The sequence below is a fragment of the Anomaloglossus baeobatrachus genome, chromosome 11 (assembly GCF_048569485.1).
Source record: "Anomaloglossus baeobatrachus isolate aAnoBae1 chromosome 11, aAnoBae1.hap1, whole genome shotgun sequence".
NCBI lineage: Eukaryota > Metazoa > Chordata > Amphibia > Anura > Aromobatidae > Anomaloglossus > Anomaloglossus baeobatrachus.
The window spans coordinates 101,544,686-101,564,258 of NC_134363.1; the positions used below are offsets into that span (position 1 = coordinate 101,544,686).

General features: G+C 50.1%; 1 protein-coding gene across 1 annotated transcript in view; it reads right to left on the reverse strand.

Annotated features, from left to right (window-relative positions):
- The window catches only part of LOC142257230 (sacsin-like), an 84,045-nt gene that overhangs the window by 46,754 nt on the left and 17,718 nt on the right, over window positions 1-19,573 (reverse strand). Inside the window, exon 4 of the mRNA XM_075329383.1 lies at window positions 17,718-17,864. Coding sequence (XP_075185498.1) covers window positions 17,718-17,864 — 147 coding nt within the window. The remainder of the gene's footprint in view (window positions 1-17,717; window positions 17,865-19,573) is intronic.

Below are 19,573 nucleotides of genomic sequence, written 5' to 3' on the forward strand. Positions count from 1 at the left end.
CTGGCCGGCTGGCAGAAACAGCTTAACGACCGACCAACAGATAAAGAAAAAGAAAATGTACCTGATACTAAGTGGAGCGGTACCAGCCGTGATGGGCTGGGCGCCAGTCTGGCGCCAGTTGCTAGTACAGCCTCCAGCCCCGCCTCCAAGAAGGAAAAGGGAACAGCCGAGTGGCGTGGTCGAGCACTCGAGCAGTGTTCCAGGCAGCATTTCCCAGGCCGGAAGCATGGCGGAGGAGCTGCAGCGAGGTGCACCAGGGACCGGAGGAGAGGACCTCGAGCTGGACCTGCTGAGAGAGGAAGTGCGAGCCCTGACCCGGAGGCTGAGCAGCGTGGGGGTGGAGGCGGACCGGTGGAGAGAGACACCGCTGATACCGGAAGGCCTGGGCCGGTGGATGGATGCCGCGGAGCAGCAAAAGGGTGAGCCAACTGAAACCCCGACCCGTCCGGACCCATGGCCCCGCCACGCACCCCTGACCAGTCACTTCACCGACCCTCTGGCCTCCCCCGCCGGACCCGCGGAAGCCCGGTGGGGCACCGGAGGCCTGCCTGAGACCCCCGCAGATGGAGCTTGGGGGGGGGCGGACCCAGAACAACCAGCAGGCCCTCTGCCGAGTCCCCCTGTGAACCTCCTGGGAATGGCATCCCCGGGAGTGAACTGGGACGCTGTGCCCATAGAAACCAAGGGACTGCAGCGGCCGCTGCGCCCCAAGGCAACTCCCCTGGCCAATGAGCTGACGTGCCAAAGGCTGGTGGTCGAGTACCGGCAGGAGCAGGAACTCCGGGAAGAGAAAAAGAGGGCCCGGGAAGTCGCCAATCTGGCCTCCAAGGAAGAGGTCAGGAAGGCCCTGAAGGGAGCTGAGTGCCCAGTGAAACGGGGCACTGTCGTAGATTTCCGGCAGAAAGGTGGCTGGGGCTTCATCCGGGAGCCTGGCCTGGGCAAGGACGTGTTTGTAGCACGAAGAGACATTGAGGAGCACCTGCCCAGAGGCCACCCAGGCCGCGACGCCAAGCTGGGTGATGAAGTGGAGTATACCCGGCTGATGGGGGATCGTGGGTGGTATGCACTGCATGTGCGCATTGTGCAGGAGGAAGCGGCCCCAGGAGAGCCGGAGTGGCGCCGCACAGCACAAGAGCGCAGCATCTCCTCAAGCAGCAGCGCCAGCCCTCGACCGACCCAGACCACAGAATATTGCAGCCGGCCTGCCACAGTTACCCAGGAGACGCAAACCAGGATCTCCATGGCGCGTGTGATGCAGGGTGCCCGGCCGAAGCAGGGCCCCAGAGACCACAGCAATAGCCCCCTGCAGACAAGCAGCCCTCTGCAGCAGCGCCGTGCAACGTCTACAGGCAGCCCCACTCCAGCCCAGGCTGCGGGACAGCGCAGAAGGTTGGGGACCAGTGCTCAAGGGACCCAGACGATGATCTCATCAGCGGACCTGCTGCCAAGAGCTGTGCCGGAGTGGGATCCTGACATCTATCCTGGAGAGTAAGGAAGATGAAGAGCTGCCAAACTGTAAATAGCCCCTGTCTGCCCCTTATTCTTTTTGAAGAAGTCCCTCGTGTTTTGCCCTTGATTCTTTTCGAAGACGACACCCCTTCCTACTGTGCTGTCCCTGATTCTTTTTGAAGATGTCACCCCCCTGTTATGTGCTACCGGGCCACTGAACTGAATTGTGGGCCCCGGTGAATGGTTAAGTGACATGTCATGCCAGGCCACTGGACTTGGTGGCTGGTGTGTGGTGTATGTGTTTTATGTCCTACCAGGCCATTGGACTTAATGGCTGGTATGTTGGTGTTATGTTTGATGCAACCAGGCCATTGGACTTAATGGCTGGTTGAAGATGTTACTTTGAAACGAACTGCCGGGCTACTGGACTTGTTGTAGCCAACCATGTAATTAGTTGCACCTGTTGTGCCCCCTACCAGAATTATGGGGGAAGTGCCCAAACTGTGCAATGAACTGAAAGTGCACACATAGTTTCTTTATAAGAAGTTTGCAACGTTCAAGAATTTGTGCCTCCCATAAAGGGAAGAAATGTTTTACAGTTTATGTTATCGCATACCAAAAATGTTTTGCAGTTTTCCATATGTTTTTGTTGTTTTTCAGCCCGAGGACGTGCTGGGATTTGCTGTGGGGGAGTGTGGCGCCCCTGAGGCTTCCGTCGCCACAGGTCATTGCACCCCATCTGCGGTGTGATGCCCCATTCTGGGAGAGGAAGAGAGTGAACTCCGGTCCCCTGGTAAATTCACACTACACCCATTGCTAGGGACACACAGGACCAGGGAAAGTGGCAGGCAACCCTCCCATGCTGCATGCTGAGAGGGGCTGTAAGACCCATCCCTGCTCCCATAGGGTACAGCTTAGCAACAGGGGAGGTGGGAGGAGCCACAGAAAGCAGACACAGATAGGGAAGGTGAAGTTTAGTCAGTTCGCTCAGGGAGTGGGAGAGTGAGGAGTGAGCATGTAGGACGAGAAGAGAAGAAGGAGTCGCAGGGCCACGGGTAGTCCTGTAAGGTGCCACGAGCAGTCCTTGTTGGGTACCGCTGCCGAGGGCCCAGAGGCGCTACGGGTAGCTGCAGGCTGCGGTGGCCCGTTCCACAGTGACATCGGTGGAGTGATTAGCTGCGACAGGGGACGGTCCCTAGAAACTGAAGGAGTGGAAAGACAGTCTCCAGACAGTAAAAACCGAGGCCCAGGGAATTGCAAGCTCCCAGGGCCAGAACCCAGAGCAGATCTCCAGAAAAGGGGTAATCAGCCGACAGGTGACCCCCCAGCCTGGAGGCTGTAATGGAGGCCAAGCCAAGTCCATCTACCTAAGGCAAGGCTAGTGAAGTCAGCAGAAAAAGGGACACTAAAGAGAGGGAACCGGATTTCACGCTCGGAACCATCCAGAAACGGCGGAGGTCCCTGACAGTGGTCCCAGCAGTCTGAGGGTCCTTGCAAGTGTGACAGAAACAGTGAGTAAAAGAACTGGAACTGCACCTTGGACTCGTCTCTGTTATTCCACCTACATAGACACTTACAAGCACCAACTGTGCCCCGGGCATTGCTCCACCTGTGGGGAGCAGTACCAACACTGCTGCCATAACATCATCCCGGTGGCCTCACACAGCAGCGGCGGCTTAATAGCCGCATACCACAGGTGGCGTCACGAATACACTTTAACAACCAAGCCACACATTCAACTGACACCCACCAGGGCCACGGAGCCGGGCCCAGCCACCACTGACTACCACCGGACTAGTCCGGCCCGGCACCGGGTGTCCCATCGCCCTGGGGTGGGCGAGTCACATGCCTTTCACCATCTTACATCCGATGGATGAGGATACTGTTGCGACCCATTATTTATATAGCTAGTCCACTGGCAGCAGCTTTTGCAGTGAATAGTAAGGGACACTCAGGAAAAGCAGCAGCACTGACAATAGGAAAGCGTGGGTGCTCACCTCTGTGGACTTGATCCAGTATTCACCATATGACGAGTTCGCTCCAATAAGCTTTTCTCATGTATTAGATAAGTTCATTGGAATAGAAACATCAAAAGGAGAATAATAAACTCTTTCCTATGCTTTAGTAGAAAGGCAAAAGCTAAAGTATGAGTGGGGTGTATTTTTGTGAAATCTGACTAAGACCTGTGCTTAATGATGACATATGGGGCAGCTGTGGCAGTGTGGAGTCATTATGGGTAAATACCCATGGGGCTGGTAAGTTACTAATTAGAGTTTGCTATAAACAAAAAGTTTGCTATGGGTATGTTAGAGGGCTTATAGCAAAGTCCAATGATTAGCTTAACAGGCAGAGGATGAAGTGCTGCAGTGGCTCTATAAATGTAATGAGAAGTGAAGTAAACGTCATGTCGCACAAATTTGTATCAATAAGAACCCCATAAAGCCCCATCGACAGAAAACTTAAAACAGTATCAAGAGTGACGACAAACTTTTTGTTTTCTATTACGTGAACCTGCCAGGTCAGATAATGCAATTAGGCTGTAAGTATAGGGCAATCTGCAGGTTAATAATGTTAGGGTATGTGCACAGGTTGAGCATTTGGATGCAAACATTTCTGCATCTCTTGGCAGAAAAAATGTAGAGTCAAAAATGTGTTTTTTGGACACCAATGAATGCTTTAGAGATAGATAATAGATAGAGATAGATTGAGATAAATATATAGTCACACAGACCGCCATATAGACAAACATATAGAAAGACAGACAGACATAACTGCACCAACACCAACATATAAAAATTGCACCATGTGGAGCTTTTTAGACAGCTTTATATGATTAAATAAATTAAAATGCCAACATGCCCCCAACCCTATTTCTGATAGCCATCAAATGTAAGGCAGCAAGTTGTAGGCCATTATCAGGCTGGGAAGGTCCATGGTTATTGTGCCCTTCTCAACCTAAAAATACCAGCTTACAGCCTCACCAGAAGTGGTGCATCACATTAGATGTTCCATGTTTGGCACTTTGCCTCGGCTCTACCCAATTGCCCAATCGGGGTAATGGTTTTTACTGTTTACATCAGCAGTGTAGCGTCAACTATCATCAAGCCCAGGGGTTAGTAATGGAGAGGTGTCTATCAGACATCCCCATTACTAATCCAGTAAGTGAAAAGAAAAATATCAGAGACACAAAATAGTTTAAATAAAGCTCCCCCACACTTTCCCTGTTTCACCATTTTTATTTTTTAAATAAAGACTCATGCAGGTCAAATTTAGGGACTCAGAGATTCAGAAGTAGTCCAGCGAATCCGATATAGTCCACAAATAGAAACCTGAAAACACACAAAAAGAGAAACAAAAACAAGACACTCACTGGTTCACCAATTTTTTAGAAAGCAAAGTTACCAGGTCCAACATAGCCCAGTAGTTCTCATGACGTTCCTCAATTACGTAGATTAAAGGCTATGGAGCATCAGAACGAGGCTCCATAGATTGTTGAGCAGCTGCTCAACACAGTCACCGCGTATCAGTGATAAGAGGCGACATTCCTGACATCACCGTTCATAACAGTCGATGGATATCAGAGTGATGAGCAGTAACGTTTCTGACGTTACCACTCATCAGAGTCGCTGGTCTCATGGTGCGCAGTATGATCCCGGAGTGGCTGCTGCTCAAAGTCTGTGGAGCCTTGTATTGATTCGATATACCCTATTATCTACGTAAAAAAAGAACTTCGTGGGAAGCGCTGGACTATGTCTGATCTTTGCTTTCTTATAAATTGGTGACTAGGGACAGTGTTTTGTGTTGGTTTCTCTCTTTTTATGTTTTTCCGGTTTCCATTTGTGGACTAAATTGGAATCTCTAGACTACGTAGGACTTAATCCTGATATATATGAGCCCCATCATGACCTTCAATCCCGGTATATATGTACCTATCCTGGTATGGTTGAGCCTAGAATGTATGGGCCCTTCCAGGTTAGTGGGCATGACCGGTTTGGTTAGTGGGCGCCACGATGTTTCCTTTTGTCTACTATAATTATGCAAGGAGGGGCCATGCCATTTCCCCCTCCCGCAATCCTCCCATGGGTTTTGCCCATAGATCAAAAAAAAATTCAATTTTATTATTACTTTTAAAAAGCAGATAATTCCCACACAAACAAAAAACAATTACTGGGGACAAAAACAGTGCTTGAGTGCAAACAGGGTGTCAAAAATATAACCTCATTAAGTCCCCCCATATATCAGTGCTAAGATGACAGCAGCCGTGTCGGCTGGAGTAGAGGTAAAAAGCCTGTATTTTGTTGCACTGCAGGTAAATTTTAAATAATTCCAAATGTCACACAAACCTAAATGTTGCCCATCAAAAAATACCAGTAGTGAATGGGAAAGTACAATGTTGCAGTGCAATAAGGGGTGTGGCCAAAAAGATTCCTTTTATAGTCCTACCTTGCCGCGGAGGTTGGCAACCTAGACGCAATGGCGCCCCTCTCATCGACGGCTCACCCTTCTTTCCCTCCGCTGTTCTCAAGTGGGAATTATCTGCTTTTTAATAGTAATAATAAAATTGAATTTTTAGGAGTTTTTCTTTTGTTTTTTCCATAATAATGAGCATTCAATTCACAGAGATTAACTTCACTAAAAATTGAGTTTCCTTTTAAATCCACGTGATTTGCCAAATACAAATCTTGACAGATAAGATAATCTCTATTGTCTATAACTATTTGGTAAGGCCACATCTTAATTTTAGGACATAGTTTTGGGCTCCACATTCTAAAAAGGTTATTGGAAAGCTAGAATTTGTTCAAAGGCAGCAGCTAGATCATTATGGGGTAGAGACCTCATCTATTATGAGAAAAGAAGAAACTAGGCTTGTTTAGCTTAGAAAAAAAAGATGTCTCAGAGGAGATCTCATTTATATGTATAAATACATGTGTGGTCAATATAAAAGGACTGGCACATGACTTATTTCTTCCAAAGACAATACTAAGGACCAGAGGACATTTGTAGCGCCCTACGAGGCAAGTGTATTTAACATACTTGTCACCGGGCTGTCGACTGTCGTTGTCACGGGCAGCCTTAGCCCGGCTCCGTCGCCCCGAGGCATACAGAAGATGGATGGGGAAGGATGACGGGGGTAGTAGTGAGGTGTTTGTCGTGACGCTACCTGTGGTACACGGCCAGGGAATGGGCCGCCGCTGCGCTCCGGGGCAGATGGTACTAGCAGCCAGGGATGGTATCGCTCTCCACAGGTAGAGCGGGCCCCGGGAGGATGATGAGGGGAGTAGTAATGGCGGCTCAGAGCGGCAGTATGGGTAATAAAAGAGTCAGAGTCTATGGCTGCGGTTCCAGATTGTTTACTCACTTTTGTACGCTGCCGCTCACCCAGGTAATACCGGTCACTTGTTATGATGGGCGCCGTCGAACCCAAATCCCTTTAGAGATCAATCCGGTTTGGGGTTTGGTGGTTTTCTCCTTGTAACGCCTGTCTGTGGATCACCTAGCTTGAAGCTACGAGGGGACCCTGGGTTTCACAAGATGTACTCTTGTTCCTATCTGCAGTTCCAATGTGGGGCCCGGCTTGAAGCGAGACCCGTATCCTACATGGCACTGTGCTGTTGTGTGCAGTGTGGTCAGGGAAGCTTGAAACTTTCCCCGTCCTGAAAAACCAACGTGAACTATGATCTTCCATAGGGTCCTGCCGCCCTGTGTGGCGTTGGGTCCGAGGGGAGCAGATTCACTCTCCCCACGGCAACTGTGTGAACTTTTTCCTTCTTCCCACTGGAGCACCTGTGAGGCACGTCTGCTCCGCTGCTCTCCTGCTGGAGAATTGCTTAACTGTTGTGTTGGCTCCTGACTCCCCCCTACTGGCTGCAATTTCCCCCTCCCAGGTCCTAAGCTAGTGGGACTGGGGCCCCTTTTGAGGGCATTCTGTAAATGCCTCTCTGTCGGCGACCCCTTCATTACCCTACCCTGCCCAGTCCCCAGTGGGAACAGGGCAAGTTGGTGTGTATTTGAGTGTGTAAGTGGTGAAACCGGGACTGACCTCCTCAGGAATTGGGATTAGCATTACACCCAATGTTGGGTGGAATACTCGGTGGCCACTGAAGCCTCATGGGCGCCACACATTCACTGAGTGAAGATCAAAAAAATTGGTCTGCACTCAGACAAGTGGATGGTGGTGCAAGTGAAAAATGGGTCCAATCCAAGATAATAAATACGGTACATTCACTGCACTCAGATTGTGATGCAAATTTTTTTTTTAAATTTATTGAGGCGACTGAAGTCAGTCATTCGACGTTTCGACCCCGCCTGGGTCTTAAGGGCCATTTACACGCTGCGACATCGCTAACGATATATGGTCGGGGTCACGGTGTTTGTGACGCACATCCGGCGCCGTTAGCGATATCGCAGCGTGTGACAGGCAGGAGCGACCTTAAACGATCGCAAAAGAGACAAAAATCGTTGGTATATGAGAGGTCGTTCATTTACCAAAAATCATTGTCTCGTACGTAGCGATGTTGTTAGTCGTTCCTGCGGCATCACAAATCGCTATGTGTGACACCGCAGGAGCGATGAACATCTCCTTACCTCCATCCACCGGCAATGAGGAAGGAAGGAGGTGGGCGGCATGTTCCGGCCGCTCATCTCCGCCCCTCCTCTGCTATTGGACGGCTGCCGTGTGACGTCGCTGTGACGCCGAACGCACCTCCCCCTTGAAGGAGGGATTGTTCGGCGGGCACAGCGACATCGCAGAACAGGTATGTGCGTGTGACGCTGCCGTAGCGATAATGTTCGCTACGGTAGCGATCACCACATATCGCACCAACAACGGAGTGGGTGCTAACGCTCGCGACATCGCTAGTAATCACTAGCGATGTTGCAGCGTATAAAGCACCCTTTAGTCAAGAGTCTCTTAAAGATGAGTGCCTGGGATATGGAAATTTGAGTGGATTATAGCATTGGTAGAGAATACCTTGAGGATAAAGGTCCTGGGTTTAGCCAGCACAGCAGCACCCTGGGTGGTGATATGGTGTATCCATGCATGTCCTCACGCTCGCCAGTGGGACCGCAATGATCACATCTGTAAAGCACTGTGGGATTAACCCCTTCAGCCCCGGGGCACTTTCCGTTTTTGCGTTTTTGTTTTTTGCTCCCCTTCTTCCGAGAGCCGTAACTTTTTTATTTTTCCGTCAATCTTGCCATATGGGGGCTTGTTTTTTGCGAGACAAGTTGTACTTTTATATGAAACCATAAGTTTTACCATATGGTGTACTGGAAAACAGCAAAAAAATTCCAAATGCGGAAAAATTGCAAAAAAAGTGTGATGACAATAGTTTTTGGGATGTTTTATTCACGGTGTTCACTATATGGTACAACTGAGTGTGGGTATGATGCCTGAGGTCGGTGCGAGTTTGTAGACACCAAACATGTATAGGTTTACTTGTATGTAAGGGGTTAAAAAAAAATTCACAAGTTTGTCCAATAAAAGTGGCGCACGTTTTGCGCCATTTTCCGAAACACGTAGCGTTCTTATTTTTTGGGATCTATGGCTTAGTGATAGCTTATTTTTTGCGTCTTGAGCTGATGTTTCTAATGGTTCCATTTTTGCGCAGATGCTACGTTTTGATCGCCTGTTATTGCATTTTGCGTAAAACTTGCGGCGACCAAAAAACGTAATTTTGGCGTTTGGAATTTTTTTGCCACTACGCCGTTTACCAATCAGATTAATTGATTTTATATTTTGATAGATCGGGCATTTCTGAACGCGGCGATACCAAATATGTGTATATTTATTTATTTTTTAACCCTTTAATTTTCAATGGACGGAAAGGGGGGTGATTTGAACTTTTAGGTTTTGTTTTTTTTTTTTATTTTTTTAAATTTTTTTTTTACTTTTTTTATTTTTTTTTTTATTTTACTAGTCCCCCTAGGGGGCTATAGCGATCAGCAATCCGATCGCTATTATCTATCTGCTGATCACAGCTATACAGCTGTAAACAGCAGATTCAGTCACTTTGTTTTTCCCTCTGCTCTCGGCCCAGGGAAAACGAAAGTGAAACATCATAGCTGCAGGCGTCATCACATGACCCTGTGCTACGATGGCAACCACCGATAGTCACGTGATCACGCACGTGACTTCCGGTGGGGGCGGCGGTAAGTAAAAAACATGGCCGCGCGCATTTAGATCTTGCTGCCAAACTTTGGCAGCAAGATTTAAGGGGTTAATGGCCGCGGGTGGAAGCGATTCCACCCGCAGCTAGCAGGCACACATGTCAGCTGTTGAAAACAGCTGATATGTGTGCCGACCGCCGCCTGCCCGCGGTCGGCACACAGGGGGCGGGGCTTAACGGGACACGCTCCATGACGGATATATCCGTCCATGGTCGTGAAGGGGTTAATAGTGCTATATAAGGGAGTAAAAAATAACTCACATCTGAGCACAGCTAGAACATGATGAACAAATCTCCACATCTTTTCACATCTGCATAAATGCTTCAGTTTATCAAAGAACCCTTGCATAAATATTTTATTTTCTTGTTTAAGTGATACTATTGACTATAACAGGATTCTGAGTTTTCTTTACTGATTTTAATAGACAGTTTTTATTTACACTACTCACAAAACGTTAGGGATATTTGGCTGGTGGCTGAAATTTCAGGATTATCTTAAAATGCTCTCTAACCTTTTCAGGTGAACTTAATGTGACCTTCTCTAAACGTCTGAATGCACAAGTCCAACTGTTCAGTGTTTCTTTACTTTTTGCACAACTTGCTGTTCTCGAACAAGGAGCCTAATGGCAAAATTCACAACAGGTGTTTCATCCATGAATCGCCCAATACATTTCAAGGTTCAATTAGAATTGGTATTTTAAGGCTATGTGCCCACGCTAGAATGTCCCTGCGGATTTTTTTGCCTGAAAATCCGCGACTTTCGCGGCAAATCCGCACCCGCGGATTTGCCGCGGATTTACCGCGGATTTGCCGCGGATTTTGATGCGGATTTTTTTTTTTTTTTTTTTTCCCATTCAAAGCCAAAAATCCGCACCAAATCTGCACCAAACAATTGACATGCTGCAGATTTTTCCGCATCAAAATCCGCGGCAAATCCGCCGCGGAAAAATCCGCAGCATGGGCACAGCATTTCCAAAATGCCATTGAAATGGCTTGGAAGTGCTGCTGCTGCAGATTTTCGGCAAATCCGCGGTAAATCCGCGGCAAAATCCGCGGTAAATCCGCGGTAAATCCTGTAGCGTGGGCACATAGCCTCACAGTCCTCCTCATGTCGTCGTTCACATTTTGACATCATGAGACCAAGACGACACCTAACAATTGATCGACAGTACCTCGACATTGTGAGGCTTCCAGCAGGATATTCTCAGACGGAAGTAGCTACTGAGCTCACAGAATATCATCAGCAGGTTGCAACAAAAATACAGGGAGACTGAAAGAGTCACAAAAAGGCTTAGAAGTGGACATCCTTTGGCCACATCCCACACGGATGACTGCTTCATTGTGAACAATGCCCTTCGAAACTGGATGATGAATGTCAGACCATTTGAAACAGTTTACATCAGTGTAGGTCCAGAAATGATGGCGTCCAACGATGTTGGAAACGTCAAGGAGAGTGCTATTGTGACGCCCTGGCGCCGCCAGGTGGTCACACACACCAAATAGCCCCCCGCATAAAACACTATCCATCACAGGATTACACCAAGCCAACAAAACCCTAGTCACCCCCCCCAGGGTAGGAAAGGCACACCAGTAGGCGGGACCAGGCAGAAGGAAAACGCCTACCTAGGGGTCTAGAGAACCCGGTGCGGGAAAAGGAGTAGTGAAGTTTTGGAGTGGAGTTGAGTAGCTGGAGTTGGAGGTTGGAGCTGACAGTTGGAGTAGGAGAAAGTGAAGTTGAAGTGCAAGCCAGAGAGGAGAGGCGTTGGGGTTGGAGCCCCGGCGTGCTGGCTAGGTGGCAGACGGTGGTCCATGTCTGTCAGGAGATGGGAAGACAGCTGCCGGAGATCCGAGGTGGACCGGGACAGGGTAGGAGCCTGCTGGTACCGTCACCGAAGAACCAACCCGGAAACCGTGCACAGAGGGGGAACCTGGACGCTGAAGCAAGGACCGAAACAAACGGCTTTGTTAATTAACCAGTTGAGGACAGGATTTCAGGTCCTGTCCCAACCAAAGTCCCAAAAGAGCAGACCGGCAGCCCACCGCGGGGGATAGAGCATCCTCCAGGGCCCCATAGGTCCTAAGAGTCAGCATCTGCGGACAAGGCTCCCACCCGTAGTTCTGGGAGTGAACTCCCGTGTTCTATACCGAGAAGTCCAAGGAGAACTAAAAATAGTGCAGAGGAAAGTGACACAGAACATCACCCCGGGTGAGGGACCAGAATACACCCGGCCGCGGAGCTCGGGTCAGTGGCACCTTGATTTACCACAGGACTTGTGTGATTTCTTTAACTGTGAGTACACTAACCTCCCCTGGTCCGACCGGGCGCGCCGGCCCCTGTAGCCACGATCCTCAGCAGAGAGACACTGGGCCCCGGGGGCATCCACCCCTACCCACGGAGGGTTAAAAACAACTAGCTGCCATTCCAACGCCCCCGCGTGCTCCCTAACAGCAGCGGTGGTACCCCATCTTACCACACTCCATGGGTGGTGTCACAGACTATACAGCAAATCCCACATACAACATTCCTCCTTTTTATTCGAAGTGTCCGCGAGACCCCTGGGTCCGGAGACCCCTCGAGCCACACCATAGATCCGGATCCGAGCAGCCAGGCTGCTGGCGTGGGGCGGCACACCTCCAAACTTGGCATCACGAGCAGGATTCTGACCCATCCACGTACCTGGTGGAAGTGCGCCTTGTTCTAGACTGTCAGCGGTGCTTCGCTGTAAAAATTTTGAAAAGTCGCCATTTTGCCACCATCTTTGGGCGCAAGAAACGACAGCCCATCATCTTTTTCCCCGAGAAAGAGCGCAAACAGGAAGCCCCGTCCCGTGGGAACGTGGGCGGAAGGAAGTGCTTGCTGAGAAAACAAAAACTAGTAAGACAAGCTAAGAGACTGCTCCTGAAAAACCAGGGGGGAGGGCGGAAACAGCGGTATGTGACCCGAGTAGATAAGAGGCAGAGACACCAGGACTCTGCCATATTCCGTTCCTGGACACCACCAAGAGAGGATGTCTTACCGGTCCGGAAACCCGACCAAGAAGGAGCCTGCTCCCGGGACTGCTGACTGGGTAGAAGCCCAGACTGCACGGATGTGCCACAAAATCCAGGCCCAGGCCAATTACCTGCTGGCTACATGGACGGCCGAGATGGGGAAACTGGCTGCAGCCGTACGGGCACGCAAAGAGGAGAGGGCCTCATAGGAGCAGGTAAGCAACCCACGACCTTATATTCCACCGGAACTGGCCCAACCAGCTGAGGAGCTCGGTCTGCCCCAATCTGTCACGTCGCCTCCCTCACCTGCGGCTAGTGCCCCGATCCGCTGCCCCAAGCTACGGCAGCAGAGCCCGTTGCATCTACCTGCGAGGACCCGGCAACGGGGACCTCGGGCCATGAGCACGCCACCGCTCCGGCACCCGTAGCAGCCCCGGGCTAGACCAAGGCCCCGAAGACATCCCCTCCGGCCTAGAGCCCGGCCAGGCCTAAGATGACGTCACCCCCGGCTCCGAGAATGGCCGCACATATGACGACACCGGCCCCAGCAGCCCACTCAGCCAGATCAAAGGCAGAGCCGACCCAGAAGACAACTGCAGCAGCGACCCAGACTGCCGATCCGTACCCGGTCCCGGCTGTGGGGCAGCCGGGACATACCTGCAGGGAAGCGGAGCAGGCTAATGTGGAGCGGAGCCCTCAACCAAGAATGGAGCCGGTCGTAGCCGGCAGCGAGGTTGTCCGCGTGAGACGAGCTCCCGAGCAGGAGGAGGAGCCCGAAGACTGCGCTCCATACTAGGAGAGGCAGCAGAGGCAGCTCAAGATGGAGATAGCCGCCCGGGAAAAGAGAAAGGCAGAGGTGTTGTCCCGGACATATCAAGAGAAGAATCACCTCCGGCAAGCCACCTTCCGGGTGCGGGGCCCGACTTACCGTGGGCAGGTCCGCCATTTCAACCCCCAAAAAGGCTGGGGCTTCATTTATGAGCCGGGCATGGATGCAGAAATCTTTGTGTCCCGGATGGATGTGGCCCCTCACCTGCCCACAGGACACCCATATCGAGACCTGGAGCCCAGAGATATGGTTTCATATACCCGACACTGTGGAGAGAGGGGGTGGTTCACACTGGACGTGAGAATGTGGGTGAAGATTGATGGTCAGCTGTGCCTCCACCATCTCCAATTGCAGAAAGGGAGTAAGGTAGCGGTTTCCTGGCTACCCCAGTTGTATACCCCCCCATTGAAAATCATAGAGTTTAAAATGGACCATGGCTGAGAACTGGCAGGCCAACCAAAAAACGTTTGGGCCTTGTAAATACCCCCATCCACCTTCTTGTTGTGCACCGGCACGGCCTCCGGAGAGGCTGATTGGAGGAAGGGCCTGCGGTAGAGTAGGCCGAGGCCCAGTTACTACCAAAACCAGTGGCTAACCGCCAGGCCAGGGGTCCCCCGGACATGGGGCCCTTGATAAGGACTGCCGGGTAAGGAACTTTGTACCCGGCCTGTGTGGGCGTCACCCGGAACTGTTTTTGGACTTGGGCAAGGGGTGCTAACCAGTTTTAGCGGTGGCACCAGGGAACAGGTTTTCTTGGGTGGCGGGTGCAATGGGAAAGTTGTCCAGTTTGAAACGTTTAAGAAATGTTCCTCCCGTAAGGGAAGAAATGTTTTACTGTTATTTATGTTTTCTACTTTTCTATTTGCAGTTAAAATAAATGTCAGTGGTCGAACAGCCCGCGGATGGTCTGCATTAAACCAAGGGGGACTGTGACGCCCTGGCGCCGCCAGGTGGTCACACACCAAATAGCCCCCCACATAACACCATCCCTCACAGGGTTACACCAAGCCAACAAAACCCTAGTCAACCCCCCAGGGTAGTAAATGCACACCAGTGGGCGGGACCAGGCGGAAGGAAAACGCCCACCTAGGGGTCTAGAGAACCCGGTGCGGGAAAAGGAGTAGTGAAGTTTTGGAGTGGAGTTGAGTAGCTGGAGTTGGAGGTTGGAGCTGACAGTTGGAGTAGGAGAAAGTGAAGTTGAAGTGCAAGCCAGAGAGGAGAGGCATCGGGGTTGGAGCCCCGGCGTGCTGGCTAGGTGGCAGACGGTGGTCCATGTCTGTCAGGAGACGGGAAGACGGCTGCTGGAGATGCGAGTTGGACCAGGACAGGGTAGGAGCCCGCCGGTAATGACACCGGAGAACCGACCCAGAAACCGTGCACAGAGGGGGTACCTGGACCCTGAAGCAAGGACAGAAACAAACGGCTTTGTTAATTAACCAGTTGAGGACAGAATTACAGGTCCTGTCCCACCCAAAGTCCCAAAAGAGCAGACCGGCAGCCCACCGCGGGGAATAGGGCATCCGCCAGGGCCCCATAGGTCCCAAGAGTTAGCGTCTGCGGGCAAGGCTCACACCCGTAGTTCTGGGAGCGGACTCCCGTGTCCTATACCGAGAAGTCCAAGGAGAACTAAAAATAGTGCAGAGGAAAGTGACACAGACCATAACCCCTGGTGAGGGACCAGAATACACCCGGCCGGGGAGCTCCAGCCACTGGCACCTTGATTTACCACAGGACTTGTGTGATTTCTTTAACTGTGAGTACACTAACCTCCCCCGGTCCGACGGGGTGCGCCGACCTCTGCAGCCACCATCCTCAGCACAGAGACACTAGCCCCCTGGAGCAACCACCCCTACCCACGGAGGGTTAAAAACAACTAGCTGCCATTCCAACGCCCCCGGGTGCTCCCTAACAGCAGCGGTGGTACCCCATCTTACCACACGCCATGGGTGGCGTCACAGACTATACAGCAAATCCCACATACAACATTCCCCCTTTTTATTCAAAGTGTCCGCGAGACCCCCGGGTCCGGAGACCCCTCAAGCCACACCGTAGATCCGAATCCGAGCAGCCCGGCTGCTGGCGTTGGGCGGCACACTATGAATCAATCACTGTTGTCACCAGACAACCCAATGGTTGTGGTGGTGTTATAGTGTGTGTGTAGTTAATACAGCACTGCTCTACACTTTGAAAGGCACACTGACAAGCCCCTACTACTTGAATAACATTAATCCGGTCATTGTGTCGTGGGCGGGGAGGACGCCACTGCGCTGCGCTCGCTAACGCTCGGGTCCAGCGCTGCTGCGGCTGCTGCTGCTCGGCGGCTAGAGCAGTGGGCCGGATCCGGGGACTCGAGCGGCGCTCCTTCCCCGTGAGTGAAAGGGGTGGTTGGTTTGGGGGATTTAGTCCGTGACGCCACCCACGGGTCGTGGTGAAGATGGGCACCACCGCTGCTGGTGACGGGGATCCCGGGAGCGATGGTAGGGAGCAGCTGGGATGTTATTTTCCCCCTCCGTGGGTAGGGGTCGGTGGTCCCGGGGCCCGATGATGTGACGGGGAGGCAGGGTTGGTGAGGTGCAGGGTTGCAGGGACAGCGCGACGCGGTGCCGGATGACACGGGTGTACTCACTCAGTAAGAAAGGTACAAAGTCCTTGGTAAACCAAACAGCTAGATGGACGGGGCCGCAGCCGGCTGCAGTGTCTCTCCCCGGACAGGTGATGGAGGCTGTCTTTCCCTGCACCTTGATGTTCTCGTTTGACTACGATGGATTCCCAACGGTAGTCCGCTCCCCGGTGTATGGGTACCGGAGGAGCCCGTTTGCCCGCAGGCGCTGGCCCTTGGGTCTCTAGCCTTAGGCGGTAGCTGTTACCCTCACGGTGTGAGCGGTTGCCTTCATTTGGGACTTTTGCTGTTATGAAACCCCCGGGGTTCCAGTCACATTCGGATTTGACTATTGTCGGCGGCTCCAAGCCTGGTCGGGGTCCAATGGCCCTGCCTGTGTGTGCTGGCTTCACTTCGCTCCCCGGTCGGTACTGGCGGGCCGTTGCCCGTCCCCGGTACTACGGTTCCGCGTCAATTCACCACTGCTGCAGACGGCCACCACTGTCTGCCAACCTTGCTGTCAGTGCCTGGGCCATAAACCCAGACACCCAAGTGTTTACTCCTCACACTTCAACCTCCTAAACTGTTCTGTCACTTTTCCCGCCTCCAGGCTTGTGAACTCCTTGGTGGGTGGAGCCAACCACTTGGCTCCGCCCCACCTGGTGTGGACATCAGACCCTGGAGGGAGGCAACAAGGGTTTTGTGTTTGGCTGGTGTCCCTGTCTAATGGGGGGTGGGGTGTTTGTGTGTTATCTGTGACGACCTGGCTAGGCCAGGGCGCCACAATTATGCCTCTGCATGAACAACACAGTCCTAATTTTATCTTCATGGATGACAATGCTCCAGCTCATCGAGGTTGAATCTTTAGGCAATGGCTGCTTGAGGCTGGGGAACCTCAGATGGAGCGGCCGCCACTTTCTCCAGACATGAATCCTATAGAAAACCTAGGGGATCAGCTGAGTCGCCATTTAGAGGCTTGTAACGCCTTACCCCAGAACCTCAATGATCACATCATTAAAGTAGTACCACAATCATTAAAGTGGTACCTCCATAATAACACATTCGATGTAGTGGTCTATACAGCGCTATGTTTGTACGGAGGCATTATACAACCCTGTGTATGAACCTTCAGATATGGACAACAGAATAATAAAAATACTAATCTGTACTGGTATATAAATTATATTTAGAGTAAATGATTTGTTTTAATTTCCAGGATAAGGACAAATTTATGAATCTAACTTTATTGCCCCTGATGGATGTTAAAAGTTTGCTTATGTAGTGGGCAGTAGCTGTGTTGGTAGATTTCCCCCAAACTGTAAGAAAAAATACACAAAAACTGCATTTCATGACCAGAGTCATACTGTCAGAGGGGTTGTCCAATGCCGCTCACTTTCACATTGGGATGGCAACGATATGTCTACATGTACTTTTTATGACGCATGTTTGATCGGCCGGTATCATGCTTGCAACCTATTATAATGGTGACAATAGGACAATCCCGACGATCCTTTCCTGATCGGTACGTGGAGATAGATCATGATTAGTGCCACTCACCTATCGATGCTGAAGTGTGCGGTGTCAGATACCGTAACCGCTTAACATTTGTCATTTTTTATTTTGTCCAACAAAAAGAAACCAAAAACTTCACCAATACACATGAAATCAATTTCAGACTAACCTGTTATGTGATATACGGAGTTAAAGCCCAGTCCAAATCTCCCCACAGTGTCCGGGTCTTTGCGTTTAATGCTATTTCCTGGTCTCTGGATTCCTTCCCAGTCACGATCACTAAACATCTCATTATTGTAAACCAGAAGAAAAGGACCTGCAGCAAAAACAAATCTCATCCGTTATTCTTTCACATATAATAGCACGTCTTTCAGCTTTATCATGATTTATGCGGGCATCACACGAGACGATCTATCGTGCGATGCATCGTCGGGGTCACGGTTTTAGTGACGCACATCCGGCATCGTTTGCGACGTCGTTTCATGTGACACCTCCGACCAATGCTGAATCGGTCACAAATCATGAGTCGGGTACACGTCGCTTAATTTTAAAAAATCGTTTATTTTTCATGGCGCCGGTTGTTCATCGTACCCGGGGTAGCACACATCGCTGTGTATGACACCCCGGGAACGATGAACACAGCTTACCTGCGTCCACCGGTTCCCGCCGGCTATGCGGAAGGAAGGTGGTGGGCGGGATGTTTATGTCCCGCTCATCTCCGCCCCTCCGCTTCTATTGGCCGGCGGCTGTGTGACGTCGCTGTGAAGCCGAACGTCCCACCCCCTTCAGGAAGAGGATGTTCAACGCCAACAGCGAGGTCGCTCAACAGGTAAGTACATGTGACGGCGGTTTAACGACTTTGTGCGACACGGGCAGCGATTTTCCCGTGACGCACAAACGACGGGGGCGGGTACGATCGCATGATAGATCGTACTGTGACACGCCCGCATTAGGGAAAGGAACTTTTAAAGGGGGATGTGCTACAAGGAAACGGATCATTAATTGAGGGCATCCAAGGTGAACTTTATTTATTGTTATTTATGATGAAATCACTTTACATTTAAAATGGATATAGAAGCAATAAATCCCAAATTAATTATTAATAAGGTTTATAATATTTTAGCAGAGAAAACACCTAATAAAGTGATATAAAAAGAGTAGGGGACACAGTGGTCCCACCATCCAGAAATCCAATTATTAGATGATAACAGTCATGGTCAAGCATGAATAAACGGTCATAGGATGCATAGTAGCTTCGAAACTGTGGTATAAGTCATTATTCAGTCCCATCACAATGAGGTCACATCACAGTAAAAGCTAAACCATGGCTAATGTGTAGAGCAAACATGAAAAGTCATCATAGTAGAAGGAGCAGAAACCTGGGAAGGCCTGGACCTAAACCCTGATGCAAGTTTCGAGTTAGCTTTCCCCTGGAAGAAACAAATGGGGAAAGCAGTGTCAGGGTTTTGGTCCAGACCTTCCCAGGTTTCTGCTCTTTTTACTACTTTTGATATTTGCTCTATTCTTTAGCCATGGTTTAGCTTCTAACTTGACAGAATAGTGATTTATGTCACAGTATAGGGACTACTATGAATATATATATATATATATATATATATATATATATATATATATATATATATATATATATATATATATATATATATATATATATATATATATATATATATATATATATATATATATATATATATATATATATATATTATATATACACACACACACACACACACACACACACTATAGATAAAATCACCCTCTATCACCATTGTTTTCCTAGTTCAAAAACATAAAAATTAAATAAAAAAAAAAACAAAAAACATTTTGTGCCATGCTTTTGATTCTAAAATAAAGACTCCCAACCAACACAAACTTCTTTATTTCAGTGTTAAATTAACAGCGTCCAGCAAGGAGAACTAATCTCCTCAATGTCACATGTACTCTTGCTCAGTGTTAGCATGTGACCCAGGACCAGAAGTTGACTCTGGATTTCTCTCATATTAT